The sequence below is a fragment of the Lathamus discolor genome, chromosome 13, assembly GCF_037157495.1.
Source record: "Lathamus discolor isolate bLatDis1 chromosome 13, bLatDis1.hap1, whole genome shotgun sequence".
NCBI lineage: Eukaryota > Metazoa > Chordata > Aves > Psittaciformes > Psittacidae > Lathamus > Lathamus discolor.
The window spans coordinates 656,084-683,950 of NC_088896.1; the positions used below are offsets into that span (position 1 = coordinate 656,084).

Genomic DNA, 27,867 nt, shown 5'->3' on the forward strand with positions numbered 1-27,867 from the left:
GGAGACACCACTGTAATTCCACTGTTCCTTTTAGTTTCAGCTTGTTCACAGTCACTATCCTGTCATCACCACAACTAGGTGCCATCTTCCACGAAACATCAATTAAAAACAGTGTTTATTCTGAGATTTCTTCAAGGCCAGAAGATAAGGCTTTAAGCCAGAGTTCTCATAATAAACAAACATGATTTACACAGTACTCTACTGCCTGTTAGGAAGCTGTCAATACTAGTCTTAATACTGGCCTAATTGTATCCTGGGTTTGATGTGTTAATTTATAAACACATTAGACAAGTCAATAAAACCTTTAATTTTCAAGTATGAGACCTATGAACTGCATATCCGAGTGTACACCGTTCAGCAATAATAATAGGAGGGGTTTTCCCAGTTTTTCCTTCAATAGAAAATTTCAAGTGTCTCCCTCATCCTAGACAAATTTGCAAAAGCCACAGTAGCTATTACATCCAGGAGTAAACCGCTAGCAATAGAAGACCACTGCAGAAAATAGCATCACATGCAGAAGCACAAGAACAGTGTTAGGAACAACCACAGTGTGTTACACAAGTGCTTATGCAGTAAAGGAAACGTACTAATGGTTTCTGATAACTCTGCATCTTCACCAAGATGCCTGTAATGTAATGAAAGTAACTCCCTTCTATGTCACTCATTTGTTTCCACAGCTGGGCAGGAAAGGCATCGGGGTGGCTTTTGGGCTGTACTGGATATCACTGGGGCCAGGCACTCACATTCACTGTCCTGCCTACCCAGCTCTCTCCCTTGTACCTGCACGCAGCTGTTCAATCGCATTGAGTCAGCTCTCCTGCTGGCCTCTGCCCTGCCCTCCCCTGGGCAGCGTTCCTCAGCCAGCCCTTCACCTGCTCAGCAGGTAACCCCAGCGAGGGGCCGGGGGGGGGGGGGGGCAGAAGGCAGGAGAGGCGACAATGGAGCCTTTCAGCAGAGCTGAAATAAGAAACCAGGGTGCCCAGGACGTGCCCTTCTTCTCAAAAGGGCCTTTGTTTCCCTGAGGAAAGGTGGGAGCTTTCCTTTTCACTTTCCTCAGGCCACAGGTGTGTCAGCCTCGCTAAAAGCGAGCCCAGCGTCAGCAGCATTCACTAACAGCGATGCCTCATTCGGTCTCATTTACTGCAGGAAAAGCGAGGCCAAACTTCCCAGCTGTTCCCAGCCCACACTGGAGCTGTGCAGATGAAACTCGGCGCTGGCTCCTGCTTTCGTTTCTCTCCACTTCTCCTCTCAGATTGCTCTATGACAGAGCAGAGACAATCCCAACCACAGGCAATACAAGCCCCGTACCTTTGTTAATATGTCTTTTGAACAAACAATGAAGCCTGTATGTGTTAAATCTACTTTGCATAGACACTAATTCAGATTTAATGTAAGTTATCCATCACGCCCATCAGCAAAGGGTTAGGAAGAATGAAGGGGGGGGGGGGGAACACAAAGCCATAAATTAAATGCAATGTTCCCAGTTTGGTAACATTCAGCTGTAAGACAGGCTGGTTCACCTGTGTGTTATCTAGTCTGACAAAGCCAGCCTGAACATGTTTGTTCTGCAGGGCTTGGACAGAGCCAAAGGCATCCAAATACTACTTCCAAAAGCAGAATAAACTTAAAGATGTAGGCTGCCAAGTCCACATACCTTATCCTTCATTCTATCCACTGAGCTAAAAACAGTTTCTTGCAACAGGTACACACAAGTATGGGAAGTTCTTATACAAACAGATACACAGAGCTGAGTGTCTGGCAGAATTCAGGAAGGTGTTTTTTGAAACAAACACAAGTTTGAGGATAGTTTAAAGAGCTAGCCCAGTGCTCAATCAGTCCTTTAAAGCCATCTGGATGACCTCTTATCTGGAAGTGAAATGCAAAGGGGCAACAGCAGAAAGATCACAAACTATTTATACTCAGGAGAGTAAATGATTGAAAAAAATCAACTACCACCACCACCAATTAGAAAGTCTTCTTAAACTGAAATCCATCACTAGGTCAGCATGGCCAAATACATGCCACCACACTAACACTAAACTTGTGTGGTATCACATATTCATATTCAACTTCAGTGTAAACAATGAAATGAGGGCAGGAATCCCCAGCACTTTTAAGGTACAGACCTTGATTTAGTCACTACCAGCACCACACACCGGGGGTGCAAACACACCACCCCCTTGCTCTCATCAGCAACTTCACAGTCCCACAAAATATTTCCCAAGCAGGTTCTTAACCAGAAGTGTTTCAAAGACCTCAAACAAGTGTTCAAAAACTTGCTCACCAGCACTAATGCTCTTGGCTTTACCAGCACATTAGGGGAGGCCAGTCTTAGCACACAAGGTGCTATATTTCTTGGCAGCTTGAAGCCACAGCCTTCAACAGGTCTGACTTTCCCAGATCTTCTCAGTCTACCTAGATGTGTGTTGATGTTTACTGTATTCAAAGGGTACAGGCTTTCAAATGACCTCTGGAAATACCAGAATGGGACACACAAGACTTGGAAAATGAGGCAACTTTATGCAAGAAAAAAGTATAATGTAAAAGATTCTGGTATAATGTAATGGTATAATGTTAATTCCCTTTCTGATTCTTGATAGAAAAGAACAAGTTACTGTGACTTAAAAGTGCAAATGCATTTTGCAAGGCCTTTCATTACCAAGTTGCTAATAAGAATAAACCATTAAGAAGTGTCCAAAGTAGTAGTCACCCTAGAAACAAGATGCAATATTTACCTTCAAGACTGAATCAAATGGAGTCACAAATCCTGATACCAACTTCTAATATATTTGGACATTTCCCTCTGCTGCAACAGCTCGTTCTTTCAACCCTGCTTTGCATCATCCAAATTAGCCTGTCTCTGGCTGGTAAAGCTTGGCCAAAGGTCCTCATAAGAGGAAAGCATATCCAAGGAAAAAACATCCCTGAAAGAGCAAAGGTTTTTCCAAGGTATATACAATTTCATACACTTAAAGGCAATTCTGACCCATCCCTGGATGTCTTTTCTGAAGGTGACATTGCATTCAGCTGAATGTAAGCTACTCCATCAGGGTCTTCACTTCCTGAAATTTTTACTGTATCTGCACTAGCATTCCCTCATGATAGCAAACAGAAAATAGGTTTGAAGCACTCCTGAGTGCCTTTTGTCTCCCCAGTGGGAGGGAGGTATGCATGGAAATGGTGTGGTTTAGTACCAAATTACATTAAATCATTCATCTCAAATATCCAAAGTTCCACTTTAAGTCTATCTCCACACTACGATTTTAATGAATTAAAGAGGTTATTTCCTAGGCTGACTTCATTTATCCATTATACTTTTCAGCAAAATTCCATTTAAACCTTGGAAATACAAAACCTACAAATATATTTCTGATATCCAATAAAGGTGTAAGTAGCCATTAGCCTAGCAATGAATTAATAGCAGGCATTTACAAAGATGAAAGCACTATGTTCCTGGCCAGGGCTCAAACAAAAAATGCACAGAAAGCTGGATAAATAGCACAGCCATTGTTTTTCCCTCTTCACAAAGGGGAGGAAAAAGCCTAGATACAGACTAAGATAAGAACAAATTCATTATTAATGCCCATTGTGCTGCCTCGGTGCCACCACATTTCTGCTGCAGACTTTTAAATTCACATTTAAAAGTGGAGGTATACTTATAAACTCAAAGTATAAGCACAGACAAAGAACTCTGAATTCAGCTGCATCATGAGCTGTGGCTTTTGTGTATATTTAGAAAATATACTTTCATAGTGGTGCTGCAGAGACTAACTGTAACATCAGTAGTCACAGTACATAGCAGGACAAGCTACAGAATACTCAAGAGTATATAAAAGCCTCTGTGCAGATCTCATCTTATAGCAAGTGCCACTCCACAGTGTGACAACATCCTTCCTAAAGGAGGAAAGCCAGAATTGAGAACATGGTCATGAAGAAAACTTGTCAGGCACATAGGGGAAAAAAGGCCAGAACTGAAAGAGAGAACAACCACCTCTCCTAAATATAACTTTTCCACCCACACTCTAGGAGTTTTCCCTCCTGTTTGCACTGTGCAGTGGCTCTGGAGGGATCTGCCTTGCACACATGTGCCTTGGAGATTGAGGAAAGCACCGTACCTTGTTAAACTGGAAAAGGTCACGTTTAAGCCTCTCTCTCACTGGATCATGTCCGGGTCTTAAGAACCTTCTCATCTTCCTCGCTGTAGTATCTTGGCAACAAAACTCCTAACGAAAAAAAGCAAAGCCATTAAACAAGAGCAGCCTGAGAAGAGCAGCAGAGGAAGGAGGTTGTTTATTTCGGTTTAGCAGGTAATCCGAATCGGCCAGAACACAAGGAGACAACACCACTATCGAGTAACAAAAACCTGATCCCACCAGGGCGGCATCAGCGGCGCAGGACCTGCACAGTACCATTTTCACAGCACTAAAGCAAACTGTAACAGATCAGCCAAGAGGATTTTAGAAGAATTTTTACACTTGGCCATTCTGTGATCACTTCAGACAAGCAAAACTGCAGCATTTGCATAAACATTCAGGCAAACCCACTCTAAAGGCTGGCTCCGGGGCTCACAGGTAGCATTCAGTAGAATCAGTTTTCACCCCAGGTAACCCTCCAGCTATGCAGCTAGAAGAGAAAGAATGGCACGTTGGGCTCACTCCATGGGGACAGCAGGAAGGCGCTGCACTGCCCGCGGGTGGCTGCAGTAATTATTAACTTGCTGTGGTGAAAAATCAAGCCTAACTCCCTGCTCAAGGTGGGGGCAGGGAAGGAAACCTTGCACCTGCAGTTCAGTGCAGAGCTCGAAGCACAAGCCTTTCAGTGTATCTCACTGCACAGGGAGAGTCCAAGCAGGATAGATCAGACCTGACCTGCAGCCCAGCAATCGCACTGGAGGTACCAGGCTACAGCCTTGTCGTGGTTTAATACTCAGTAATACTCAAGATTCTTTCTCACATCTCCCTTCTGCAAGTAAAGCTCTGCCAACTCAAGAGCAAAAGTTTAAACTGCATCCCGACAACTCACCTTGGCAAAAGTGCTCCTGCCTGCCCTGACCACCTCTCACAAGCTCCAGTGCCCAGTGCCCAGCAAGCTCAGCTGTTCATGAAGCAGCTACTGGACACTCCAGTGAGTATTTTAACTTGTTGGACAGGAAATTACAGCAATTTACCAGCTACCCTGTATACAACACGCGCACAGTGGGGGCCAGCACTACTGAGGCGCAATGAAGAATCAATATAAATGCCTTACAGTTAACCCATCATCAGAAGTGGTACAGCAAGGTGGGGAGCAGACTAGTGTCGCAGCTGAGAGAGGGACCAGGAGCAAAGGGTCTGTCAAGTGATCAAGGGCCTTGGGCTCTTGCTCAAACTGTGGGGCTGGAGGGTGGTCGAGAGACAAGAGCTTTCACAGCAATCTGTACAGAGGGGAGTAGCAGAGCTGGCAAACAAGGTGGCTCTTGCTGTGCTCCTGCCAGTAAGGATGGTCTTTGGCTAATGACTTAAACCAGTGTCCTGGGTTCAGCTGTAGCAGGAGCCAGCTGCTCCTGAGGAGCTTAAATTGGTTTTTAGAAGGTTTCTACCAAGGCCTTACCAGCTGTGAAGGACCAGAAAAAGGAAATGGTATTATAAACAGGATGCTCCATAGCTATACTTTGAGAAGTCCCTTTAGAAACTCCCTGAGCTAAAACTCATTATCTCTGTGTTGCACTACCACCCAAAAAGGGTGGTTAGCTTTCCTGCTCATGCCCCAAGACCTCCAGCCACGTAGGCAGCAATGTCCAGAGCTCACCAAGAGGAGTGCAGTGCAGTCCTGGTTCAGAGGACCAGAAGATCCCATCAGCACCAAGAGCCTGAGACACTTAGTCCCCACCTAGAATCACTGACATCTCCACTTGCCATAGAGCAAAGTGCCTCTGAGCAGTGGCCCATGCCATTAGCACATTCAGGGCTGAATACTCATAGAAACACATATAGGAAGGGATCCCCAAAAAGAGAGGAACAGTAGAAGTGTGGTTTACTTGGGAAATATATCCTTCTATAAGGATTTAGGTACCACAGCAGAGTTTTCAAGACTGCAGACGTGTCTTCTTTCACGAGGCATTTCTGAGAGAAACAAGGACTTACTTACCACGAGGTAGCAAAAGTTACAGAGCAGTGACAAGCTGCTGTGCTATGCAAGCAGAGCACATCACACCCATGTACAGCACAGTTTCCCCTTAGCCAGACGAGGAAAGGAAAGTGCCAGACCCGCCCTTTCCCACTGTCAGTCAATATCCTGGACCTGTTAAACTGGGCAAACCCACAGAGAAACTCAACTCAGTGTCCTCCCCGGTTCAGACAGAGACCTCTTCAGCTTTGACAGCAGAGGCAAACCCACGGTTACAAGCACAGGAGAGTGGGTTTGATTTGAGAGAGACACAACTTCATATTTAACACCCTCCTGGAATGTTTTATCCTGAAATATTAATCGCACCCAGAAGCACGCCGTTTTAACCTGCTTATGCAAGAGATCTCACATTCACACTCCAGCCCACAACAACTTGCTCAACTGGCTAAGGAGCATTAGTAGTTCAGAATCAGACAGTAACTCACTTGAAGAAATGTCATCCTGGCAAGCTGCTGTGTCCAGTACCATCAGAGCAGCCACGCTGCAGAAGCCAGCTCTCATTGACTTGAATTGAGATTTCCTGGCCGACCAAAGAACCCCCAGCTGTCACAGTATGGGAGGAGGCAAGAGGTAAAGACATTTTGAGCAAAGGCAAGGAAGGAACAGTGAAGAGAACTGCCTCCACTGCAGCACAGGTTGTCCAGGTGGAATTGCTACTACCATTTACAAGGCTCTTGTCAATGAGATTTTTCAGTACAATAATCAAGTGCCTTTTCTAATTCTAGGAAACTCAAAAGATCCCACAGTCTGTATAACCCCATCTTCCAGATGCACACTTACATACTGCAGACCAGTTTCTCTCCCACGCACCTTCAGCGTCTTACATAAAACTCTGTCCCATGTGCTCTGCAGCTATCTGCCAGTCAGCATTTACAGCCATATGGTAACAGTTGTGGCTACCAGTAGCCTCTGAAGCCATGCCAGGTCTGCATGTATCTGATGTTCCTTTTTTCCAGGGAAACAACGCTGTAGCTTTCAAAGATGAGGGTTTTTTAGCAGAAACTGTGTGCAACATTCCCCTTTAAAATGCCTTGGGGTCAGCTGCTCAGGGGCAACAACAGCCCAAGGCTGAGCCAATCCCAATTTTGCTCATATTGAGTACCTGGACCCTTGACAGCAAAGCCCGGAGTGCTCTGTACATAGATCTTCTGCCACTCTGTCAGCTGAATGCTCTGCTAAATACGATGACGCACCCATTTTCACCTCATTTTATTAGATGCAGCCACAGAACAAAACCTTCTCACTATTCAGAGAGAGGAAGGCAATGAAAGCATGAGTTGCAGGACGATCCCGTTTCCCGTCACAGACTAAGGACCAGTTAACATCGAAACCAGACTTCAGTCCAGCTTGCCTGCTCAGCACTGCTCATTTTAGATGTTTTGGTTTATGACAAGTACAGAGGCCACGTCCCAGGACAGGGCATGGAGCAGACAGACCATCCTGAGTGAGATCACACAGCACATGTGGGACAACGGGGGACGAGGCCCGGCCAGTAAGGGTTCATGCAGGTCCTGCTTAACCAACCTGATCTCCTCCTGCAACAAGCTGACCCGCCTGGTTGATGAGGAAAAGGCTGTGGACATTGTCTGTTTGGACTTTAGTAAAGCATTGGACACTGGAGAAACTGGCTGTTCACGGCCTTAAGAGGTGGATTCTTCGCTGGGTTGGAAACTGCCTGGATGGCAAAGCCCAAAGAGTGGTGGTAAATGGCATCACATCTAGTTTGTGACCAGTCACTAGTGGTGCCCCTCAGGGCTCAGTACTGGGGCCAGTGTTGTTTAACGATGATCTGGATGAGAGGATCGAGGGCACCCTCAGTAAAGCTGCAGATGACACCAAGTCAGGTGGGAGCGTTGATCTGCTGGAGGGTAGGAAGCTCTGTAGAGGGATCCGGACAGGCTGGATCTATGGGCTGTGGCCAATGGGATGAGGTTCAAGAAGGCAAAGTGCTGGGTCCTGCACTTGGGCCACAAGAACCTCCTGCAACGCCCCAGGCTTGGGGAAGAGTGGCTGGAAAGCTGCTCAGCAGAAAAGGACCAGGGGTGGTGATCAATGGCTGACCATGAGCAGCTTGTGCCCAGGCAGCCAGGAAGCCCCCAGCATCCTGGCCTGGATCAGCACCAGTGCGGCAGCAGGGCCAGGGCAGGGATTGTGCCCCTGCACTGGGCACTGGTGAGGCTGCACCTCGAATCCTGTGCTCAGCTCTGGGCCCCTCACGGCAAGAGAGACATTGAGGGGCTGGAGCAAGGCCAGAGAAGGGCAATGGAGCTGGTGCAGGGCCTGGAGCCCAAGTGTGATGGGGAACGGCTGAGGGACCTGGGGGGTTCAGATGGAGAAGAGAAGGCTCAGGGGGGACCTGATGGCTCCCTACAAGTGCCTGACAGGAGGATGGAGCCAGGAGGGGCTGGGCTCTGCTCCCAGGGAACAAGGGATGGGACAAGAGGAACCGGCCTCAAGCTGCACCAGGGCAGGTTTAGATGGAGCTGAGGAACAATTCCTGCCCCAGAGGGTGCTCAGGCATTGGAACAGGCTGCCCAGGGCAGGGCTGCAGGCACCGGCCCTGCAAGTGCTCACACACCGTGGAGACGAGGCCTCAGTGCCATGGGGCAGGGGTGGCCTTGGCAGTGCTGGGGGAATGGTTGGAGTTGATAATTTTAAAAGGTTTTTCCAACACAGCTGATTCTATATTCAACAGAAAGCCAAATGTTTTTTCCCAGGAGAAGCATTAGTTGTTCCTCAGTGCTGTGTGTTAGCAACCACAGAATACAAGACTGGTTTGTGCTGGAAAGGATCTTAAAGCTCACTCAGCTCCAACCCCTGCCATGGGCAGGGACACCTTCCACTAGAGCAGGTTGCTCCAAGCCCTGTCCAACCTGGCCTTGAACACATGAGTCCCAGAGATTCACGTTTTGCTTTGTCTTCATTGCTTCTGCATGCAGCTATGTGTCTTGATGCCTGTGCACAGCTTGCTGAGACACTGTGGATTTTCTCTGTTAGCCAAGCATAGGCTGGTGGGGAATTACTCTTCGTAGAAATTTGTTGCCAGTTTTGCTTATATCCTCACATTATTATGGAATTTCCAGCCAAAAGTAGGAGAGAACCAACGTTTTAAGTCACAATCACACAAGTTAATCCAGTCTTGCAAGGCAATGAAAGTCAGCAGTTTTTACTATGTAGACAGTATTAAGTGTGGATACAGTCCTAAGTTAACCCCACAACAAAAACATACCCATAATGAGTTTATTTTGCTCACAGATGAGAGTTGCAAGGTTCCATCTATGTGATTCCTGAGAAGCCTTTACGTTACTTGCATGGGTTTTCAATGGGGTAAGGTCCAACAGCTTTCTTTTCAAAATGCCATCAAGTATCTCAAGAACTCTTAAGTCTTGCCTTGCTTTAGGTCTCGTTTTCATTCCTCCCTCACCACCCCTTCCTGCTCACAGGTCCTTAAAGTGAGAACTTCTCCCTGTGCATCTGATAATACTTTATCGACCCTGCTAAAATAAAAGAGGCCTTTCTTATCAACAAGCTTTGTTTGAACTACAAGCAGTGAGTGCTCTTGTAACAAACAGGCACCACCGTGGCCTTGTCTGAACCAAGTTTCCTCCCGCACCCAGAAATTTGCCTTGTTCCTGTTGCAACAGCCAGCAGCAACAAGAACAAGACAGAGGCCAGATCAATCGCACAGGAAAAAGCTATTCCTTAGCACCAAGGATCTCACAACCACCAAAATGATCATTTAAATGCCCCACATCGGGTTTATAGATGGCAGGAGCCATCAGACATGACTCGCTGTGAAATTACAATTTTAAGAACACTTTTAGCTTGAACTCAAGTGAAACAACCCCTTGCTACCCTTTAACTGGTCTGTCACTAAAGTTCATCTCCACAACCAGGCATGGCTGTAACACACCATCAAGACAGACACTCGAGAAGAAAGCACAAGCCAAGCAGAACAGCTGGAGCCAGGGATGGAACCCTTGCAGTCTGTGGAAAGCTTGGAAGTGTAAGATACTACCCCCTTTTCCCAGGATAAGGCTTCACCGGGAAGATGCTCTAACAGTAATCTAACAGTTCAATGAGACCACGCACAGCTTCCCTATACACAACACCAGCTCCCATGGTTCTATAAACAAGAGAGTGTTGAGATGCACTCTGCGTGCAATGGTCAGGCAGGAACAGATCCTCCTGTGAAAAGGAGTTAGTTTTGCCAGCCTGGAGAGACAGAGTTAAATGAACAACTGAGCAGACTGTGTCTGACAGCCTGTGCAGGGGCCGCCCTCCCAGAACACAGAAAATAACAAAGTTAGAGAGAGATTCCCCAGCAACTCTCAGAAAATAACTGAGAACCCACCACACAAACCAAGAGAGTTCATGTACTTCCACAGCTTTGTACCTGGAGTTACCAGGAACCACCCACTTGCACTGAATTTACCAATTGTGCAAACCTTGTGTGTCACGACTCCCATGGTGTTCTCCTTGTCACACAACACAAAGTTTCAAACTGCTACAGCGGAACAGTCTTTGCACTGAACAACACTATTGCACACGATGCGAAACTCTTTGTGTGCTTCAACTGAGAAGTGTGATTCAAATGGAAGAGCAGCGTATGACTTTGGAACAGCATTTTACACCAAACTTGGTGGGTCCATGCAGTAAACCATGAAAGCATTTGCTTCTTACAGCGACACGAAGAGATGTAGCTAGAAAAAACTTTTAGATGAGAACTGGAGTTTCCATAGGATTTTCTAGACTTGTTTGGATTAAAGCTCATCCAGTTCCAACCCCTGCCACAGGCAGGGACACCTTCCACTGGAGCAGCTTGCTCCAAGCCCCTGTGTCCAACCTGGCCTTGAGCACTGCCAGGGATGGGGGCATTTACTTATTCCAGATTTCTGCACAAAAATCAAACTTTTCATTACCACCAGTCCCTCCTCTGATAGACTGTTCTAAAGAAAAATCAGGCTATGAGCAGTATCACATACCTTTCTTGCCATGTACTAACTGCGTTACATGTGTTAATTGCTTACTCTTTGACATCTCTCAAGCCTCTGTATCAGCCAACAAAAAACCCCACACCTATTCCATAAGCAATTCCTGGTAATCATCACATCACTGCACCAAAAAGCCACTGGAAGATACAGGACTCTCAACAGGGTTAACTCCAATATTTTTTCCAGTCAGTAGTTACAGCAGATGCAATTTGTTCAAAACCAAATCAAAGCTATTCCTCTACACTGTCCCATGGGTGTGGTTGGGAACTCTCCTCCCTTTCCAATACCATGAAGTAAATGGAGCCCCTACAGATGGAGTGGCCACAAACAGCACTGCTCACAACTTGCACAGACCATCCCTGTCCCCTCCGTGAGCCAGGCTGTATCAACAAGAAACGTGCCAGGATACACATAAGAGCCTTGGGACATACCTTCCGATTTACATCCCACTTGCCAGGAGCACCAGCTTCCCGAATCAAAGTTAGAATATCCAGGCAGCTGCTCTGGGCACCGAGCTTCACCTGGGACTCGGTAAAGCAAGATATTCCAGTTGACTGCAGTGCTCTGAGATGACAACAAAGAGCAGCATTCCCCACGGAGTAACACGTTACAACGGGCCGCTTCCACATTTATTATCTCAGCGAAGCTGCCCTCCCACCTTGTCACTATCCTCACATGAATGCAAAGCTTCACGCTGCTCTGCTGCAGAGCCCTGCTTCAGCATTGACACCACGAACAGTAACACACAGAACTTCCCCCAAAGCCAAGGCTAAGCCTCACCTCCAAGACAGGAAACTTCGGAGCCAGCTTGTTCCCAGGCCGCAGCTGCAGCACAACCCCGGACAAAGGCTTAAGCAACCGGATTTACCTTCTTGTGTCACCTGGCTGCTGTTGGACACAACGTGCTCCCTCACCCACGAAGCGCTTCCAGCTCTGGAAAGGAAACCCCCGGTGACGCGGTACCTATGATACGGGCAGGGCTTCCACAGAAACAAGAAAATCCGAAGCCGTCAGAGCGCGTCCCACAGGGAACACGGCAAGTCCCAGCAACGCATCTGCTCCGAGCCGGGCGTACTCGAGTCCCGGGGCCCCCGCCGCGGGCACGGGCAGCCCCAGGCGGTGATGGGCCGGTTCCCGCTGCCCCGCTCAGGCCCCAGAACGGCCCCGGCCAGACCCACTCGCGCCCGGGGCTAAACCAGGAAGTCCCAGAGCCGCGACCTCCGCCACCAAGTCCCAGGATGTAAAAGCTGCCCAAGTCCCACGGGGAGCCGAGACCCGAGTCCCAGGCGCTCCGGGGGCTCCAGGTGCCTGCCGGAGCCGGGCAGCGCAAGGGGGCCCGGGCACCCGGCGAGGTGGGAATCTCGGGGGCGGAGGAACGGGCGAACAGCGGCCCGCCCCCCGGCGCGGATCCGGAGCAAAGTCGCGATAGGCGCGCAGGGGCGGGCGGCGGCCGTCCCGCCGCCGCGATCCACGCCAGAGCCGGCCCGGCCGGCCCCCCGCGAGATCCCTCCCCGGAGCCGACCCCGGCGCTGACCGCCCAGGGAGCCCCAGGGAGCCCCAGGGAGCCGCGCTCACCTGCGGGGCTGGAGCCGCCCGCCCCGGCCTCGCTCCGCTCCGCTCCCGCGGCAACGGCCGCGCTCCCCGGGCACCTCCGGGACGGGTGCGGCGGGGCGCGGCCTCGCGCGCGAACCGCCCCTGGTGGGAGGGGCCTACTGTGGGACACGCCCAGGTGGGGCGGTGCCACGACAATGCGCGCGGCCATCTGGGGCTGGGCCTCGTATGCAAATGAGGCAGAGCCGCTGCCAACCCCCCTCTCTCTCTCTCATGAATAATTCATAACCCCGCTCCCGCGGGGCCAATCAGAACGCGGGAACGGCCACGCGCTGCAGGGAGAGCGCAACCCCGCCCACCCCGGGGACGCGGAGCCAGGACTTGGGGCAGGGCCCGGCCCCGCTGCCGCCGACGGCGCACAGCCCGCGGGGCGGCACAGCCCGGGCGCTGCCCGCCCGCGCCAAAGCCCGGGATTACCCCCGGCACAGGGCCAGTGGCACCCAGCGCGTCCGCCGGGCCTCCCGAACGGATGTGCTCCTGCGAACGTGCGCGTTTCTGTCACCTTCCTGCCGCATCCAGCCGGCCCGCGTGGCACCGGTACCGGCCTGCATCACAGCCCCATCCCTGTGCAGGCTCCGTCAGAGTCTGTGGTGCTGAGCAAGACAGCCACCGTTTCCCAATCCTCCCTGCAGTGGTTATTAAATGGTAATTGTTTCGTGCTGAATCAGGGAGTCGGCCCCAGCAAAACTCACTGGGTGGCTCTTGCAGAGTTCATTGATACAATTCCACCTCGGCATAAGCAGATGAGACTGACTGAAATCAACACCAGTGAGTCTAACCTAATTCCAGGACAAACGTTGAGCCCCATGGGTCGGGCTGGAGCTTTCCTGGCTGTGCCTGTTCTTAGAAACTCCCTTTCCAGTGTCTTTAATCTGCGCAGCACTCTGGGAGAACGCTGAGGCCAGAGGATGGAGCTGCCAGCCCCACATCTGAAGGGAGAAAAAGGAAGGTGAAGGTGTGTGGGAAGGGCTTTCAGACCCTCAGAGCCCTGCTGACTTCCAGCATCTGAAAATAGGAGTGTGTGCATGGAACAGACCCAGGCACAGTACCCCCAGCAGTAGATCCCAGCCACATTGAGCTACCACACTGTTGCCCATGCAGGAGCTGCAGGTGTCATGTGCCCACAGGACCTGTAGATGGACACGGGGGCTCTTGCCCTCCCAGGCAGCCGCAGCTGCATCCAAAAGCAGACAGGCACAAGAGTGGGGTTACACAGCCATGCAGCCGTATGACCACAAGCAGGAATTCACCAGCTGGTGCTAGGGGGGTCCCAGTAGCCTCCACTATGCATCTCCCTCTGCATGACTTACTTCTGGGGAAATTAAGAACCACACTAAGAAGCTTGCATTGTTGGAAAAAGCTTTTTTATTGCTTCGCCTTCTCTCCGTCTCAACAAAGAAATTAAAAAATTAACAAATAAAATGCATCTAAACCAGTCACTATGAAAAACCGGGACACTGGATGCCCTGTGCTCAGCAGAGTGGGGTCTGGCCCCTGTCACTTCTGCATAGAGGCTAAAGCAAATTCAGTGCCTGGATATCCTGGTGGGAAGCTCCCACAGCAGGCCTGGAACGCAGTGGTGTCCTTAGTTCAGAGCACAACAGCCACAGGACTGGAAGGTTCCTGAGGAATTTGTAGCTTCTTTCTTTACTTGGAAAACTCTCACTCGCAAAAGACAAGACAAGGATCCACAGCCAGGAAAGAGAGTGCCAGGCTGGAACAGCAGCAGGACAGCCCTGGTGAGACTGTTGGACACAGTGTAGTGATACCAGTGGCCAAACACCTCAGAGCTGCTCTAGCATGAACCTGGGGTGCCATCATCAAGGATCTGGGGCTTTCTGCAACCTCCAGCTGATGAAAGTGTGTTCAAGGTCCAGTTTCCTGCTCTTAAATGCCTTAAACTTTATTCCAGGTGGTTGAGTTTTATGGCTGTGCCTTTCCAGATAAGGATCTGATGAGATGGTTGTCGGTGCAGCTGAACAACAGAGGCTCAGGCCTCCACCGCTGATCTGATCAGCTTAATCTGTCCCTGACTGACCTAAATGACTCTCCAACCATTCCACTGGTGTAGCACAGTGGTTCTTAACATGTGACAATAGGATCACCAGCAAAGTGTTTTCTAACAGTCCACAGGTCAGTGCAAGATGACACAGAAAAGGTGGACTAGTGGTCTACAAGATGAGACAGTGGAGAACCAGTGGCTTCAAGAACAAAGCAGTGTGTATTCCAGTCCAGAAACGCCCTGCTAAGCCATACACATTTGCTCGCTGTAAATTTTGCTATTATGCCTGAGCCAACTGGGTGGGTGAAGCCTAACTGTGAATAAAGTGGTCAACTACCCAAGGTTCCAGTTCTCATAGGCTCTATTTTCTGCAGTATTTCATTAATTAAGAAAGCAAATCCAGAGTAAAGCTCTTCCCTTCATCCCATGCCATTTCTGCAAGTGCATTTCAGCAACTTCAGTGATTAACATCAACGGGCAGCTTGAATTCCTTTAGTGAATAGAAGGCAATTTCTCCGTGATCCACCAGTGCAAAGACCACTGGGATGTCCCCACTCTGATACGTAACCTGCTTCAAAGCCCGGAGGGATGGGATCTGCTCATCAAAGCTGCAGGGAGAAAAAAATATCCCGTTGTTCTCAAAGTGAGAGGAATACAGAGACAAAGTTGTCTTGGCCAGCGACCATGAAGGCTTGGGATTTGGTAGTGACCCTCCCCACCCCTTTCAGTCAAAGCAGGAGGCTGCTTGTACTGCATGCCGGGAGCTGAAAGCTGTCAAATCCTTTGCCAAAACTAAGGGCAACTGCCCACTGCTCCATGCTGGGCTCATTAGATGCAGGTCACACAGTGACTGGCAAATTGCCAGCCCAGTGCAATCTTAATACCTTTGTGCTAGGCAGATCTTTAGGTTGCTGGGATCAACATCTGAGCTGCTTTTCCCTCCTTTAAACTTTGCCGAGTCTCTTTGCTTGTAAATGAAAACATTTCTGCAGCAAGGATCATCCATCCTACTTGCTCAGGACAGACCTTTGTAAAACTGGATCACCACTTCCCCTGCTCCACTACAGCTGCAGAAAGTAGAGGAGGGACAATTTCTGTCTGCTAAAATTAGAAAAGGCAGAGACTGATCTTTGTACCTGCCTGCATAGCTTAAGTATCAGGTTGTGATCCAGCAAGAAAGGAGACACCTATCCCATGTTCATACTGATCCTGAAGTTACATTTGGCAAAGATCAAAATACTAAAGCCATAGTCCTGAGCCTGTGGGAGGTACATCACTGCAGAAATCCACTGGGATCTGCACTGGCTGAGGATTCAGGAACCATACAGCTCCCTGCAAACCTGAGCTCTACCTGAGTTTCACAAGCATTGCATAAACACAGCTGTGACTTCTTATCCCTGACTCTAGTAATACATGACAGGAACAACAACCAGATGATGAAATAGTGTAGGCTGAATGCAAGGGGTGGGAAAATTGTCAGCCACATCCTCCAACAAAGGAGGAACTGAGGGGTAAAAAGAATAATTCTGGGCAGGACCACCCTCAAGGGAGACACTGGGATGATTTGTAAAGCTCACAAGATGCCAGGTCATTTACTCATCATTAAAACATCACTTCCACAACTGCAACTGTGATGTTTCAGAACACAGCATAAGACCCCTGGATACCTCTGAACACACATCCTGACATACGGCTTCCCGGGGCTCGTCTTCTTAAACCTGGCCACAGCATCTGCTTGATACACATTGAAGTGGATTTTCATGCCCTCCAGGTCCTCCTGCAGCCTACAGAAGAGAGAACACATCCACCTTCATATGGGATTGAAGCGCCATAGGATATTGACACGAAAGCTCCTGAAGCACGACTAGTTCGGGCCCTTTGAAAGGCTTCATGCCCACAAATGACTGACCCTGCAACTGTTCCTGTTCCTTCCCACACTAGAGCAAGCTCCTGCCCCCCACCTACCCAGCTCCCTCCTCTGCAACCCCCATTGCAAGAAGCATTGCTAAAAGAAACAAAAGCCCTGCACTGCCCTACAGGGACCCCACACAAACACCATGCAGACTCTTTGAGTCAAGAGCAGAACCAAAAGTCCCAAAGCCAAGGTTTTATAATCACTCCAGCAGGGACAGCAGCACATTCCAGGGATGAGCACAGGTGAAACCCAACCACACCTCTGAGGGAGATGACATGGCTGGGGTGCAGAGAGTGAATGACAAGAGCAACCCTGATGTTTTATCTGGCCTTGAATGCCCCAGATCTGTGCTGCAGGACCTGGTACCTCACAGAAACGTCAGCCCCTCACTGCAGATGCAACAGGAACCTGGAGCGCTGCATTCTCTCGGCACTGTGGGTGCCAGGCAGCACTCAAATTGCTGCCATGAGCATCTCACAGACCTCACAAGCAGGGACAGTCACAAGACATCTCCACTCCCTAACAGCTATGAGCTGGCTGGCTGGATACTAACCGGGAGGCTCCATCCAGGATGTGGGAGGGCTGCAGCACACTGATCTGCTGGAGGAGCGCAGCTGGAGGGAGAAGGAACAGGAAAGGATCAGACCAACTATTTCTCTCTCAGGGCACTCCAAGGACACCACCACCACCCACAAGCCTTCCTCCTCTGACAATGGCTGGCAGCACCACAGTCACCACTGGCTACTTCAAAGACCTCAACTTCATCATCTCCTCCCAGCACACAGCCCACAACACCCTGCAGTTGCTTTGCAACTTGCTGGCCCCGATTTCACATGCTGAAACACAGCAGAAAGGACTGCAGTACAGCACGACATGCAGAATGGATTAGAAGACCTCCCAAGGCTGTATTTATCCTGGCATTTGAGTGGGCTATAGGAAGAGATGGAAAGGGAGAGAAGAAGCTTTCTTCTCTCTCGCCACACCCATGGCTGGGCTCCACTGCCTGCTTTGCCTAGGCCTTCTAATGAGATTCTCCTTCTCAAGGTACTGTTCCCCTAAACTCAAGTTCAGCTTCTCCATATCATGCCTTTTGCTGCTGCAAATCAGGCAACTTTTCAGAGGGCTGGGGGGGAAAGGGGGTCCCTCTCCAGTACCTGGTGAGGTAGCTTCCTCTGGCCGCAAAAGCGGTGTGACAGCTTGGTCCCAGAGATGCCGAGGTCTCTTCCAAATCCTCTGCTGGCTCCTCTGCTCCAAAAGGGCTTTGTACTCCTGCCAGCTGGAGCAGCACCTCACCTCCTGGTCAGCACTGACACTGCTCTTGTACCTGCTCTCCCTCTCTCGCTGCTCCCTTTCCTTCCGCGACAGCTTCTCCTGTTTCTGATTGATGCATGAGCACCAGCAAGCTGCATCAACCTCCCTCCCCGGCACGTTCTCTGGCAGGAGCCTGTCATCAGGTGAGGGCAGATGTGTGCATGGCTGGTCTGGGGCCACGTTTGGGAAGACGATGGTGGTAAAATCCCAGCGGGGTGCATGGGTACCAATGCTGCTCTCCTTGTGGTCTCTAGCCCAGCTCCTGGAGGGGCTCAGGGAATCCTTTTGTCCTGTATCAAGGGCAACTGAGTTTGACTCCCCCTCTCCACTGCCAGCATTTGATTCCTTTGGCTGCTCTGACAAGGGCTTTTCCTCCATGGCAAGGCAGCTGGAGTCTCCACAGTTATCTCCAGCTTTTTCAGAGGTACCTTCAGCCTCCGGAAGGTCCTCTGATACCTTGTATTTCTTCTCATGTGACCTAAAGACAGAAGCAGCAGCATAAAAGGGAGAGCAGCGTGTGGTGGAACTTTATTGACTTTGAATCTTGCCTCTTCCCTGCTAACAGGAAGAATGCAGTCTCTCAAGACGGCAAAGGTGGAAGGAACGCCAGACAAGTCTGAAAAGCCTTGACAACAACCTCTTGGCTGGAAGGAGCGCATTTGCTTGTGTGACAAAACAAGAAGGGAAAAAAGCAATAACCCCCTGCAACACTCCTGGCCTGGGGAAGAGTGGCTGGAAAGCTGCTCGGTGGAGAAAGACCAGAGGGTGCTGATTGATGGAGCTGAACATGAGCAGCTTGTGCCCAGGCAACCAAGAAGCCACCAGTATCCAGGCCTGGATCAGCACCAGTGCAGCAGCAGGGCCAGGGCAGGGATTGTGCCCCTGCACTGGGCACTGGTGAGGCTGCACCTTGAATCCTGTGTTCAGCTCTGGGCCCCTCACTACAGGAGAGACATTGAGGGGCTGGAGCAAGGCCAGAGAAGGGCAACGAGCTGGTGCAGGGCCTGGAGCCCAAGTGTGATGGGGAATGGCTGAGGGACCTGGGGGGTTCAGATGGAGAAGAGAAGGCTCAGGGGGGACCTGATGGCTCCCTACAAGTGCCTGACAGGAGGATGGAGCCAGGAGGGGCTGGGCTCTGCTCCCAAGGAACAAGGGATGGGACAAGAGGAACAGGCCTCAAGCTGCTCCAGGGGAGGTTTAGATGGAGACTGGGAACAATTCCTTCCCCAGAGGGTGCTCAGGCATTGGAACAGGCTGCCCAGGACAGGGCTGCAGTCACTGTCCCTGAAGGTGTTCACACACCGTGGAGACGAGGCCTCAGTGCCATGGGTCAGTGGTGGCCCTGGCAGTACTGGGGAACAGCTGGACTTGATCCTAAAGGTCTTTTCCAACCCAACTGATTCTATGACTCTAAAAGCAGGCCAAAACCAAGCAGTGAATGCCAAAAGCAGAATACATTTCTCAGCAGTCCTACATGAGGTTTAACTTCAACACCCAGAATTCCAGCCTTGATCTGTATAGACACACACTCCCCATCTGCCATGCAGCCTCCACATACCCCATATACTGACCCAAACACCTCCATGCAAACATTATGGACTTCAGCCAAACCAGCATAGGCCAGGCAGAAACCTTCCTGCCATCATCTCTTATTGGTATGAGATTCAGCCCCTTGTCCCAGAGAAGGCAGGCCAATTCTTAAACCAGCAGTTTTATCTTCCAATTCCTGGAATTTCCTAACTCCTCAGGGATTGATTCACTTGACAGCAGGAAGGGACCCATAGACCACAGTCATCCTCACTTGTCTCTCAGAGGATGATGCCACCTACTGGAAACTGTAGAATTATTAACAAACTTATTAATTAAATCATCTTCTGTTTGCATTTTGGCAACATTTAGAGGCCATGTGCAAGTACCAGGACCCAACTACGCTCTCTGCTGTGTAGCCCTAGAGTGTAATTTGCCCTGAGGGGATGGATAAGTGCAAGATGCACTGCGGTGTCCGCGCTCCCTCTAAAAAAGAGCAAGACAACACTCCCGCCGTGTCTTTCTTCTGCACTGACCTCTCTACCCTTGTATTTTGGCATTTCACCACAGCAGTTGGCAGGTTCAGGGGCTGTCTGCCTGTCTTAGCACAAGGATGCAGTGATGAAGTAGCTGTTCCTGAGCCAGCAGGGCCTGGGAGAGGACAGAAGGCGGCTTTGGGCCACATCCTTACCAGGGACTGGAACTCCTCCTCCTTTTGCAGTGGTGTTTCCCAGAGCTTTTGCAGTGACTTTCCAAATTCAATTGCCTCTCGTAGGGAGACAGGACAGTGCTGCAAGGAGACACCAACACAGAGGCTAAGAGCAGGGTGAGGTAGTGGAATTGCCCTTTTTGCTCAGCCTCAGAATACAGCAGCAAAAACCTTTTCTTTCAGGCACAGAAAATCCGCAAGCAGGACCAGGATGGTCCTCAGTTCATGCCCCATTTCATGTTCCCAACCACCTCCTTAAGAGGGAGAAGCAAGGAAGGGTAGAGTGCCACTTTTAGCCTTTAATCTTCCCAAGAGAAGGAATGCAGGGTCAAAGTCCTCTTCGCTGCCATTCCGCTGGGGCCATGTAGCAGGCACAGAGCTGCTCAGGGTCTTCAGATGGGAAAAAGCAGCACAGAAAGGAAAAGTTGGTTACCTGGGGTCGAATCTCAGTACAACATAACCCAGTTGCTTCAAGTGGCTGAACACCTTAGAGCAAAGGAAAGCAAAAGGGTTAAACAACTACCCCCAAGACAATTTACTTCAGTTTTGCTATCACTGACCAAACACAGTGCAGCACTCACAGAGGGGAAAATGCCAAGGTGAGGACCCAAAGCAAAGGTGGGAAAACAGGAACAGATCATCTAGAAAACTGAGTGGGAAAAACTTCTCTCCCTGACTGTTCCACTCTGCTCTCAGCCCCTGGAGGAGGTGGTGTGGCTGGGCTCCCTGCTGAAGGTCTCAACACACCTGGTAATGTGGCAGGTCTATTGCCTCCTGGGACAGCAGGATCTCGTAGGCTTCCTCAATGGACAAGGGAAGATCCCTGTAAAAGAGCTGAAGAGAGCCCTGCAGGGCAAAAGCTTGGTGTTGAGAGAATCACGGAGAACAAACCTACGTAAGCTTGCACTGTTCTCTTCCTGACAGCTGGTCCCAGCACCCTCCTTGACATGATATCCATGTGCCACCTGGATTATTCACAGTCCCTCTCCCATGCCCAGCTCCCCCATGCCCTTATTTTGGCAGCCAGGCAATCGGTTCCCAGCCACCACTGTCAGCTCCAGCACTGCTTCTGTTTGGAGGATGCTGCAGGGAGCACAATGCTCAACTATTAAAATGATAATTGCTTTGGGAGATAAATTTCTTTAACTTTGATGACCCCAGTGACTCAGGACACAACACAACTACAAAACCTTTTAGAACCAGCACAACTGAAAGAGCTGGAGCAGAGGAATTGATGGTGTCCTCAGATGCCACCAGCTGGTGGCTCCTCTGAAGCATTTACTGCAGCCCCAGTGATCCCATCGCTACCTTCCCCAGGAAACAGCAACTCACCTCCCTCAGGCAGTTGTAGGTGAAGCTTCTTTTTTGACCTCGCTGGTTTTTGTTGCTGTTGTTTTTAAGACAGTGTTCACCCAAACAAAGCAAACACCACACTAAGAACCACAGCTCCTCCCTGGGAGGGGCTGAAGGCATCTAACTGGGGAGAGACCCTGTAATCAGCAACTGACCAAATAACTGAATTTTCATCGATTTGTTTCTGATCTATTTGTCAAAATGGCAGAGCTAAAAAAGCCCAAACTCTGCAGTTTGGACTTCTCTGATTAAGTTTTGCTAAAGGAAAAAAAAAAGTTCCCTTTTAGATCAGACTGATTCCAGGCTTTGGTGGAGAGACAAAAAAAAAACCCTCTTTATGGCAAAGAAAACCAGCTGAGCCCTCACCAGCATTTCTGCAAGCAGAGAAGCACTGAAAACAACTTAGTCTCACTCCTGTCTGTCCCATTTAGATTTCTTTCTGCCATACATACTGAGAAGAGATGTCAAGTAGGAAGCCCAAATATCTGTGATTGTCAAGCATGTACAGCACTGGCTGCTCCAGAACTGTCTCTCCTACCAATACCCTTCACATGGAAAGGCCTGATTTAGTGCCTCAGAGTGGCCCTGTCAGGCTTGAGAGAGTTTCACTAATTCCTATCAGCTTCAAGGAGAAGCACAGAAAATCTGTGCTAAGGAACTTCTGAACCCTGACACTGCAAAATCTGTAAGATAAACTGACTTCTTCCCTTGTCCCCAGTGTATGACAGAAAAGGCATTGACCAGTCTCAGATGTCCTAATTAACTGCACACAGCTCTGAGGAAGAGAGTTTCTTGGTGTCAAACCCTTTTATTCTAACTAACTCCTGCAAGAAACAGCAGATAATGGTTTGATCTCATTTCCAGAAATTCCCAGAACAGTGTGTTTTCCTGGACTGTGGAAGGCCAAGTCCCCATACACAGATTTCATTAAAGAAATAACTAATACATAAATGTGTGCTTCATCATCCCCACAGAAAGAAAGTAGAGATCTCAATGGAAAACTCTGTAACTTGCTTCTCATGCTTCTTTCACTCTGGTAAGAAAGCTGATTCATTCCTGCTGTACCAACAGAAGTTCAGATCAGGTAAAACTCTTCTTGTCTCTACCATTGTATTTGACATAGGAGTGGGTTAAAAATAATACTAGTGGAATAAACTGGACACTGACACATGCTGTCAGTGACACAGGGGTTCCTGAAGAGTACGAAGTAATAACCCACGGCCTGGAGACAAAGAGCTCCCTCAGCAACAGGCAAGAAGAGACCATTCCTCAAGAAGGTTTATCACCTGCTCAAACTGCACCAGTGACCAACAGAAGTGTCGTGGTTTAAGCCCAGCCGGCAACCCAGAACCACACAGCCACTCGCTCACTCCCCCCACTTCCTCCCCCAGCTCCTGGAGGGATGGAGAGGAAAACTGAAAGAATGTAACTCCCATGGGTTGAGATAGGAGCAGTCCAGTAACTATGGTATAACACAAACCACTGCTGCTACCACCAGTAATAATAATGAGAAGGGAAATAACAAGGGAAGAGAACACAGCTGCTCACCACTCGCTGAACAATACCCAGCCCGACCCAAGCAGTAACTGCCCCCATTTTATAAACCGCACATGACATGCTGTGGTATGGAATACCTCTTTGGCTAGTTTGGGTCAGGTGCCCTTTCTCTGCTTTCTCCCAGCTTTCCTTCCTCCCTGGCAGAGCACGAGACTCAGAAAGTCCTTGATCAGACTAAACATTACTGAGCAGCAACTAAAACCATCACTGTTATCAGTGTTGTTCACAGGTTGAAAGTCAAAAACACAGCACTGCACCAGCTACTAAGAAGGAGAAAAATGACTGCTACTGCTGAACCCAGGACAAGTCAAGTGATTTCAGAATCAGTCTAGAATACTGGCCAGAAGGCCAATTGTATCTTGGACTGCACCCAGAGGGCCAGCAGCTCAAGGGAGGTGATTCTGCCCCTCTGTTCTGCTCTGGTGAGCCCCCACCTGGAGCACTGCATCCAGCTCTGGAGTCCTCAGTACAGGAAAGACACGGACCTGCGGAGAAGGTCCAGAGAAAGGCCACAAAAATGATCAGAGGGATGGAGCACCCTCCTGTGAGGAAAGGCTGAGCGAGTTGGGGTTGTTCAGCCTGGGTAAGAGATTTCAGAGACAACTTATTGTGGCCTTTCAGTTCCTAAAAGGGGCCTGTAAGAAAGAGGGAAAGAGACTTTTTAGCAGGACAGGACAAGGAGTGATGGCTTTAAACTAAAAGAGGAAGATTCACATTGTATGCGAGGAAAAAAGTCTTTATAATAAGGGTAGTGAAACACTGGCACAGGTTGCCCAGAGAGGTGGTGGATGCCCCATCCCTGGGGACATTCCAGGCAAGGCTGGATGTGGTTCTGGGCAACCTGATCTAATTGAAGGTGTCCCTGGTCATTGCAGGGGGTTGGACTAGATTTGCTTTGAAGGTCCCTTCCACCCAAACTATTCTATGATTCTAAAGCTGCTACAGCTGCCTCGGTCATTCCAAAAGGATACAGTGCCCCCATCCATGCACAGGTATCCTACTCACACACTCCAGCAGATATAGAGCTTCCTCGGGCAGAAGGCACTGCTTGCCATGCTGTGTGAACCCCATGGTGCGCCAAAACTTCCCCTGGAACAGAAGCACAGATCCATGATGGGCTGTGGCTGGTCCCTGCTGACAAGCAGTTCTTCCCTGCTTCAAGCAGCAAATTAAGGAATCTGCAAAGGCCAGCAGCAGATGATGGCACCAAGTACACTCTGTAGCTCACTCACCGCAGGGGACTGCAGCTCCACGATGCCCTGTCCTGGCTTCCACTCCGCTTTGACCAGATTCCCCCTGAGAAGGTTAAAGATTAGTTTAGTATTGGCATGTCCTACAGTCAACTGCTGTAGCAACACAACAAGCTCAAGAAGGTGTCAAAAGGCAGCAGACTTCCAGGTGGCATTTTTACAGGGTGAGGCCTTAGAAAGACATCATCCTCACGATCTAGCAGCATCAGCTGAAGATTTTATCATCACCAACTGAAGACCAAAAGTGTCTTCAGTCAGCACAGACACCTGTCCATAGGCTACAGCAGCCAGCTACGGATGCATGGCCTAAACCATGATAGATTATACAATTGTTCAGATGCTGCCAAGACACTCAAATTGCTGTATCCTGCCTACAGGGGCCTATAGGGAAGAAAAAAAACCAAAGCACAAACCCAACCAAAAACCAGAAAATAGAAGAGTGAAGGGTGACTCTTCAAGAATGCAAACATTCATTTTTAGCAGCTGGCTGAAGGAAACAGAAGGTAAGACCTGTAGGATCCAGAACACACTCCAGAACAGAATATCTTTAGTCAGTAACACAGTTTCCCCATCTGAAAGGGGACATAAACCTACCCTGCCACACACACACACACACACCATCTCCAGAGCCTCCACTGCTGGTCCAAGACACACATATACAGATATACTTGAACAAACCTGACTTTGACAGCAATGGAAGATAACACAGGAAGACCTGCCTGTCTGTGGGAGATCACCATTCTAGAGTCCCCAGGGCTGTGATTTTATGTCAATAGTTTCTGCTGCTACTGAACAGTGCAGACAGAGAAACCATGGCCAGAAAACAACTAGCCAACGAGTGTACACTGACAGGGAGCATGTGAAAGTCTCTCAAGAAACCGTAAACTCCAGAGTGGTAGTGCTGTTAAAAACCACTAGAACGGATAAACCAAGGACACTGAGAGGATGCCAAATCTGCACAACGCCACACATAAGCATCTGCTGGAGCAATTCCAGAGGAGGCCACAGAGATCCTTTGAGGGCTGGAGCAGCTCTGCTCTGGAGCCATTCTGAGAGAGCTGGGCTGGGGCAGCCTGGACAAGAGAAGGCTCCTGAAGGGGAGACCTTAGAGCAGCTCCAGTGCCTAAAGGGGCTGCAAGGAACCTGGAGAGGGGCTTGGGACAAGGGCCTGTAGGGACAGGACAAGGGGAATGGCTTGAACCTGCCAGAGGGGAGACTGAGATGAGCTCTTAGGCAGAAGCTCTTCCCTGTGAGGGTGCTGAGGCGCTGGCACAGGGTGCCCAGAGAAGCTGTGGCTGCCCCATCCCTGGCAGTGCTCAAGGCCAGGTTGGACACAGGGGCTTGGAGCAAGCTGCTCCAGTGGAAGGGGTCCCTGCCCATAGCAGGGGTTGCAACTGGATGAGCTTTAAGGTCCTTTCCAACCCAAACAAGTATGGGATTCTACAACTCTGTGATCAACAAGATGCCGTGTAACTCAGGTCACACACAGGAAAACAGTGGCTGCTGTGTGCAAAGGCTACAGGAGAACACACACACCTGAATCAAGGGACTGCCTGCACACCCCGCACTGAACCCCCTGGTGCCGATGCAAGTCCCTGCTCCCGAGGGAACCGCCGGGGTGTGCTCCCCTGGCTCCTCCTTCCCAGCAGGTGAAGGAAGGGATGGGCAAGGGACCGGGCTGCGGGCACCTCCTGACAGTAACACTGCACCGCCACAGCCGCTGTGCCCCGGCGATGCACCGCACAGCGCGCCCAGCCGCGGGGACTCACCGCCGCACCCCCCGCTCCTCGGAGAGCAGCCGCCACTGCTCCTCCTGGCACAGGCGCAGCTTCTCCGCCTGCTCGGCCGAGCCGTCGGGGACGAAGTCCTTCGGGCCCTGAGCGCGCTTCGAGGCCTTCCGGCCGCCGGCCGCCAGTGGCTGCGCCGCGCTGCGAGGCGAGAGGGCGGCACGGTGAGGGACGGTGAGGGACGGTGAGGGACGGTGAGGGACGGTGAGGACCGACACCCGCCCCGCGACCCGGCACAACCCTACCTCAGAGGGCGCGAGCACCCGGCCTCCATATTTGCACCGCACGCAGCCGCTTCCGGCAGCCACCGGGCCCTAGCGCCGGCAGAGAGAGGCGCCGCTAAGCGCGCCCCCTGGGGGCTCGGAGGACTGCAAACACTGCGCTTCGCCGCACGCGGCGTGCCGAGGCTGGCTCGAGGGTGAGCTCCCGGAGGAGGCTGCGCCCCGCTCATCGCCAATTAGCATTAGACCCAGGCATGGATATCTGCTTTGGAAGGGTCAACAGGAAACCTGGAGAGGGGCTTGGGACAAGGGCCTGTAGGGACAGGCCAAGGGGAATGGCTTGAACCTGCCCGAGGGGAGACTGAGCTGAGCTCTTAGGCAGAAGCTCTTCCCTGTGAGGGTGCTGAGGCGCTGGCACAGGGTGCCCAGAGAAGCTGTGGCTGCCCCATCCCTGGCAGTGCTCAAGGCCAGGTTGGACACAGGGGCTTGGAGCAAGCTGCTCCAGTGGAAGGGGTCCCTGCCTGTGCAGGGGTTGGAGCTGGAGGAGCTTTAAGGTCCCTTCCAACACAAAACGTTCTGTGATTCTATGACTTCAGGGGCTTCTGGTGAACATCAGGTCCAGCACCTGGGCCACCTCTTCTTCTCCTCCTCCCTGGCCTTGCTGCTACCTTGCTGTCACCTCTCACACATCCTTCTCCCCCCTACTTTTTCCCTCCATCTCCTCACTGCCACATGGAGTTTTGCCATTTCTTAAATGCATTTCTCCAGAGGCATCACCTGGGGCATCACCCCAGACCCATCAGCAGTGGGTCCAGCTGTGCCCTGTGATGGGACAGTCAGAGCCATCTGGAACCAGGCAGTCATCTGGAAGTGGCTGTGTGCAGCACAGAGCAGATGCTTCCTCTCCTCCCATGTGCCCCGCAGCCCCCACAGCTGGTGCCATGTGCCGCAGGTCCCGGAGCAGGAGCGGTGCTGGGGAAAGAGGTTTCTCCCATCGGGGGCTGTTACTGTTTCTCAGGAATCACTGAGCCTCAAGTACGAAAAATACAGCATTGCCCAGCAGAGTCCCTGTTTCCCACCGTGGTTTCCCAACAACAGTCCTTTGACAAGGCGCTAGCTTAGGCAGATGAATGCATAAACCCTTCCCCTTCATTTTCCATGGAATGGTTTAATTTTCACTTCCTGCCTGTCATGGTTTAAACAAAGTCAGCCATAAATCACGCAGTCACTGTCTCACTCCCTCCCTTCTTGCCCTCCCTCTACTCCTGGGGGGATGGAGAGGAGAACCAAAAGAATGCAACTCCCACGGGCTGAGATAAGAACTGCCCAGTAACTAAGGTATAACACAAATCACTGCTGCTACCACCGGTAATAATAATGATAAAGGAAATAACAAGAGGAAAGAATACAACACCTCAACACCAGCTGACCAATAACTCACCCAACCTCACCAGACCGAGCACCG

At 50.4% G+C, this 27,867-nt stretch overlaps 2 protein-coding genes across 11 annotated transcripts in view; both read right to left on the reverse strand.

Moving 5' to 3' along the window:
• The window catches only part of LLGL2 (LLGL scribble cell polarity complex component 2), a 35,611-nt gene extending 22,750 nt beyond the window's left edge, over nucleotides 1-12,861 (reverse strand). For 4 of the 8 annotated variants that reach the window (XM_065693475.1, XM_065693472.1, XM_065693474.1 and 1 more), the window contains exons 1-2: nucleotides 12,735-12,860; nucleotides 4,116-4,223 (exon numbers count right to left, since the gene is read on the reverse strand). In XM_065693475.1, the coding sequence (XP_065549547.1) occupies nucleotides 4,116-4,190 (75 nt within the window). In that variant the 5' untranslated portion in view covers nucleotides 4,191-4,223; nucleotides 12,735-12,860. The other 4 variants (XM_065693471.1, XM_065693468.1, XM_065693469.1 and 1 more) reach the window with 3 other exon arrangements.
• A 1,256-nt stretch (nucleotides 12,862-14,117) lies between these two features.
• Nucleotides 14,118-26,494, reverse strand: TSEN54 (tRNA splicing endonuclease subunit 54). Of its 3 annotated transcripts, XM_065693585.1 has the most exons (11): nucleotides 26,427-26,494; nucleotides 26,164-26,322; nucleotides 24,377-24,440; nucleotides 24,150-24,233; nucleotides 20,982-21,080; nucleotides 20,668-20,720; nucleotides 20,217-20,315; nucleotides 17,842-18,476; nucleotides 17,241-17,301; nucleotides 16,440-16,556; nucleotides 14,118-15,380 (listed from the first exon to the last, which is right to left on the reverse strand). In XM_065693585.1, exons 1-11 carry the CDS (start codon nucleotides 26,453-26,455, stop codon nucleotides 15,230-15,232), a joined length of 1,551 nt encoding a protein of 516 aa, XP_065549657.1. In that variant the 5' UTR covers nucleotides 26,456-26,494; the 3' UTR covers nucleotides 14,118-15,229. The 3 variants fall into 3 exon arrangements, with proteins under 3 accessions (XP_065549657.1, XP_065549658.1, XP_065549659.1); XM_065693586.1 differs by lacking the exon at nucleotides 26,164-26,322 and having other exon boundaries at nucleotides 26,427-26,476; XM_065693587.1 differs by lacking the exons at nucleotides 24,150-24,233; nucleotides 24,377-24,440; nucleotides 26,164-26,322; nucleotides 26,427-26,494 and adding an exon at nucleotides 21,567-24,143.
• Nucleotides 26,495-27,867: the final 1,373 nt, after the last annotated feature.

What these genes read in the sequence shown, in the direction of transcription:
- TSEN54 (XM_065693585.1), bottom strand. Translation starts at nt 26,455, where the DNA reads ATGGAGGCCGGGTGCTCGCGCCCTCTGAG. An exon ending in TGGAGCTGCAGTCCCCTGCG is followed by an intron (nt 24,234 to 24,376) that starts GTGAGTGAGCTA and finishes CTTCTGTTCCAG; the next exon opens with GGGAAGTTTTGGCGCACCAT. An exon ending in TAGACCTGCCACATTACCAG is followed by an intron (nt 20,721 to 20,981) that starts GTGTGTTGAGAC and finishes CTTTGCTCTAAG; the next exon opens with GTGTTCAGCCACTTGAAGCA.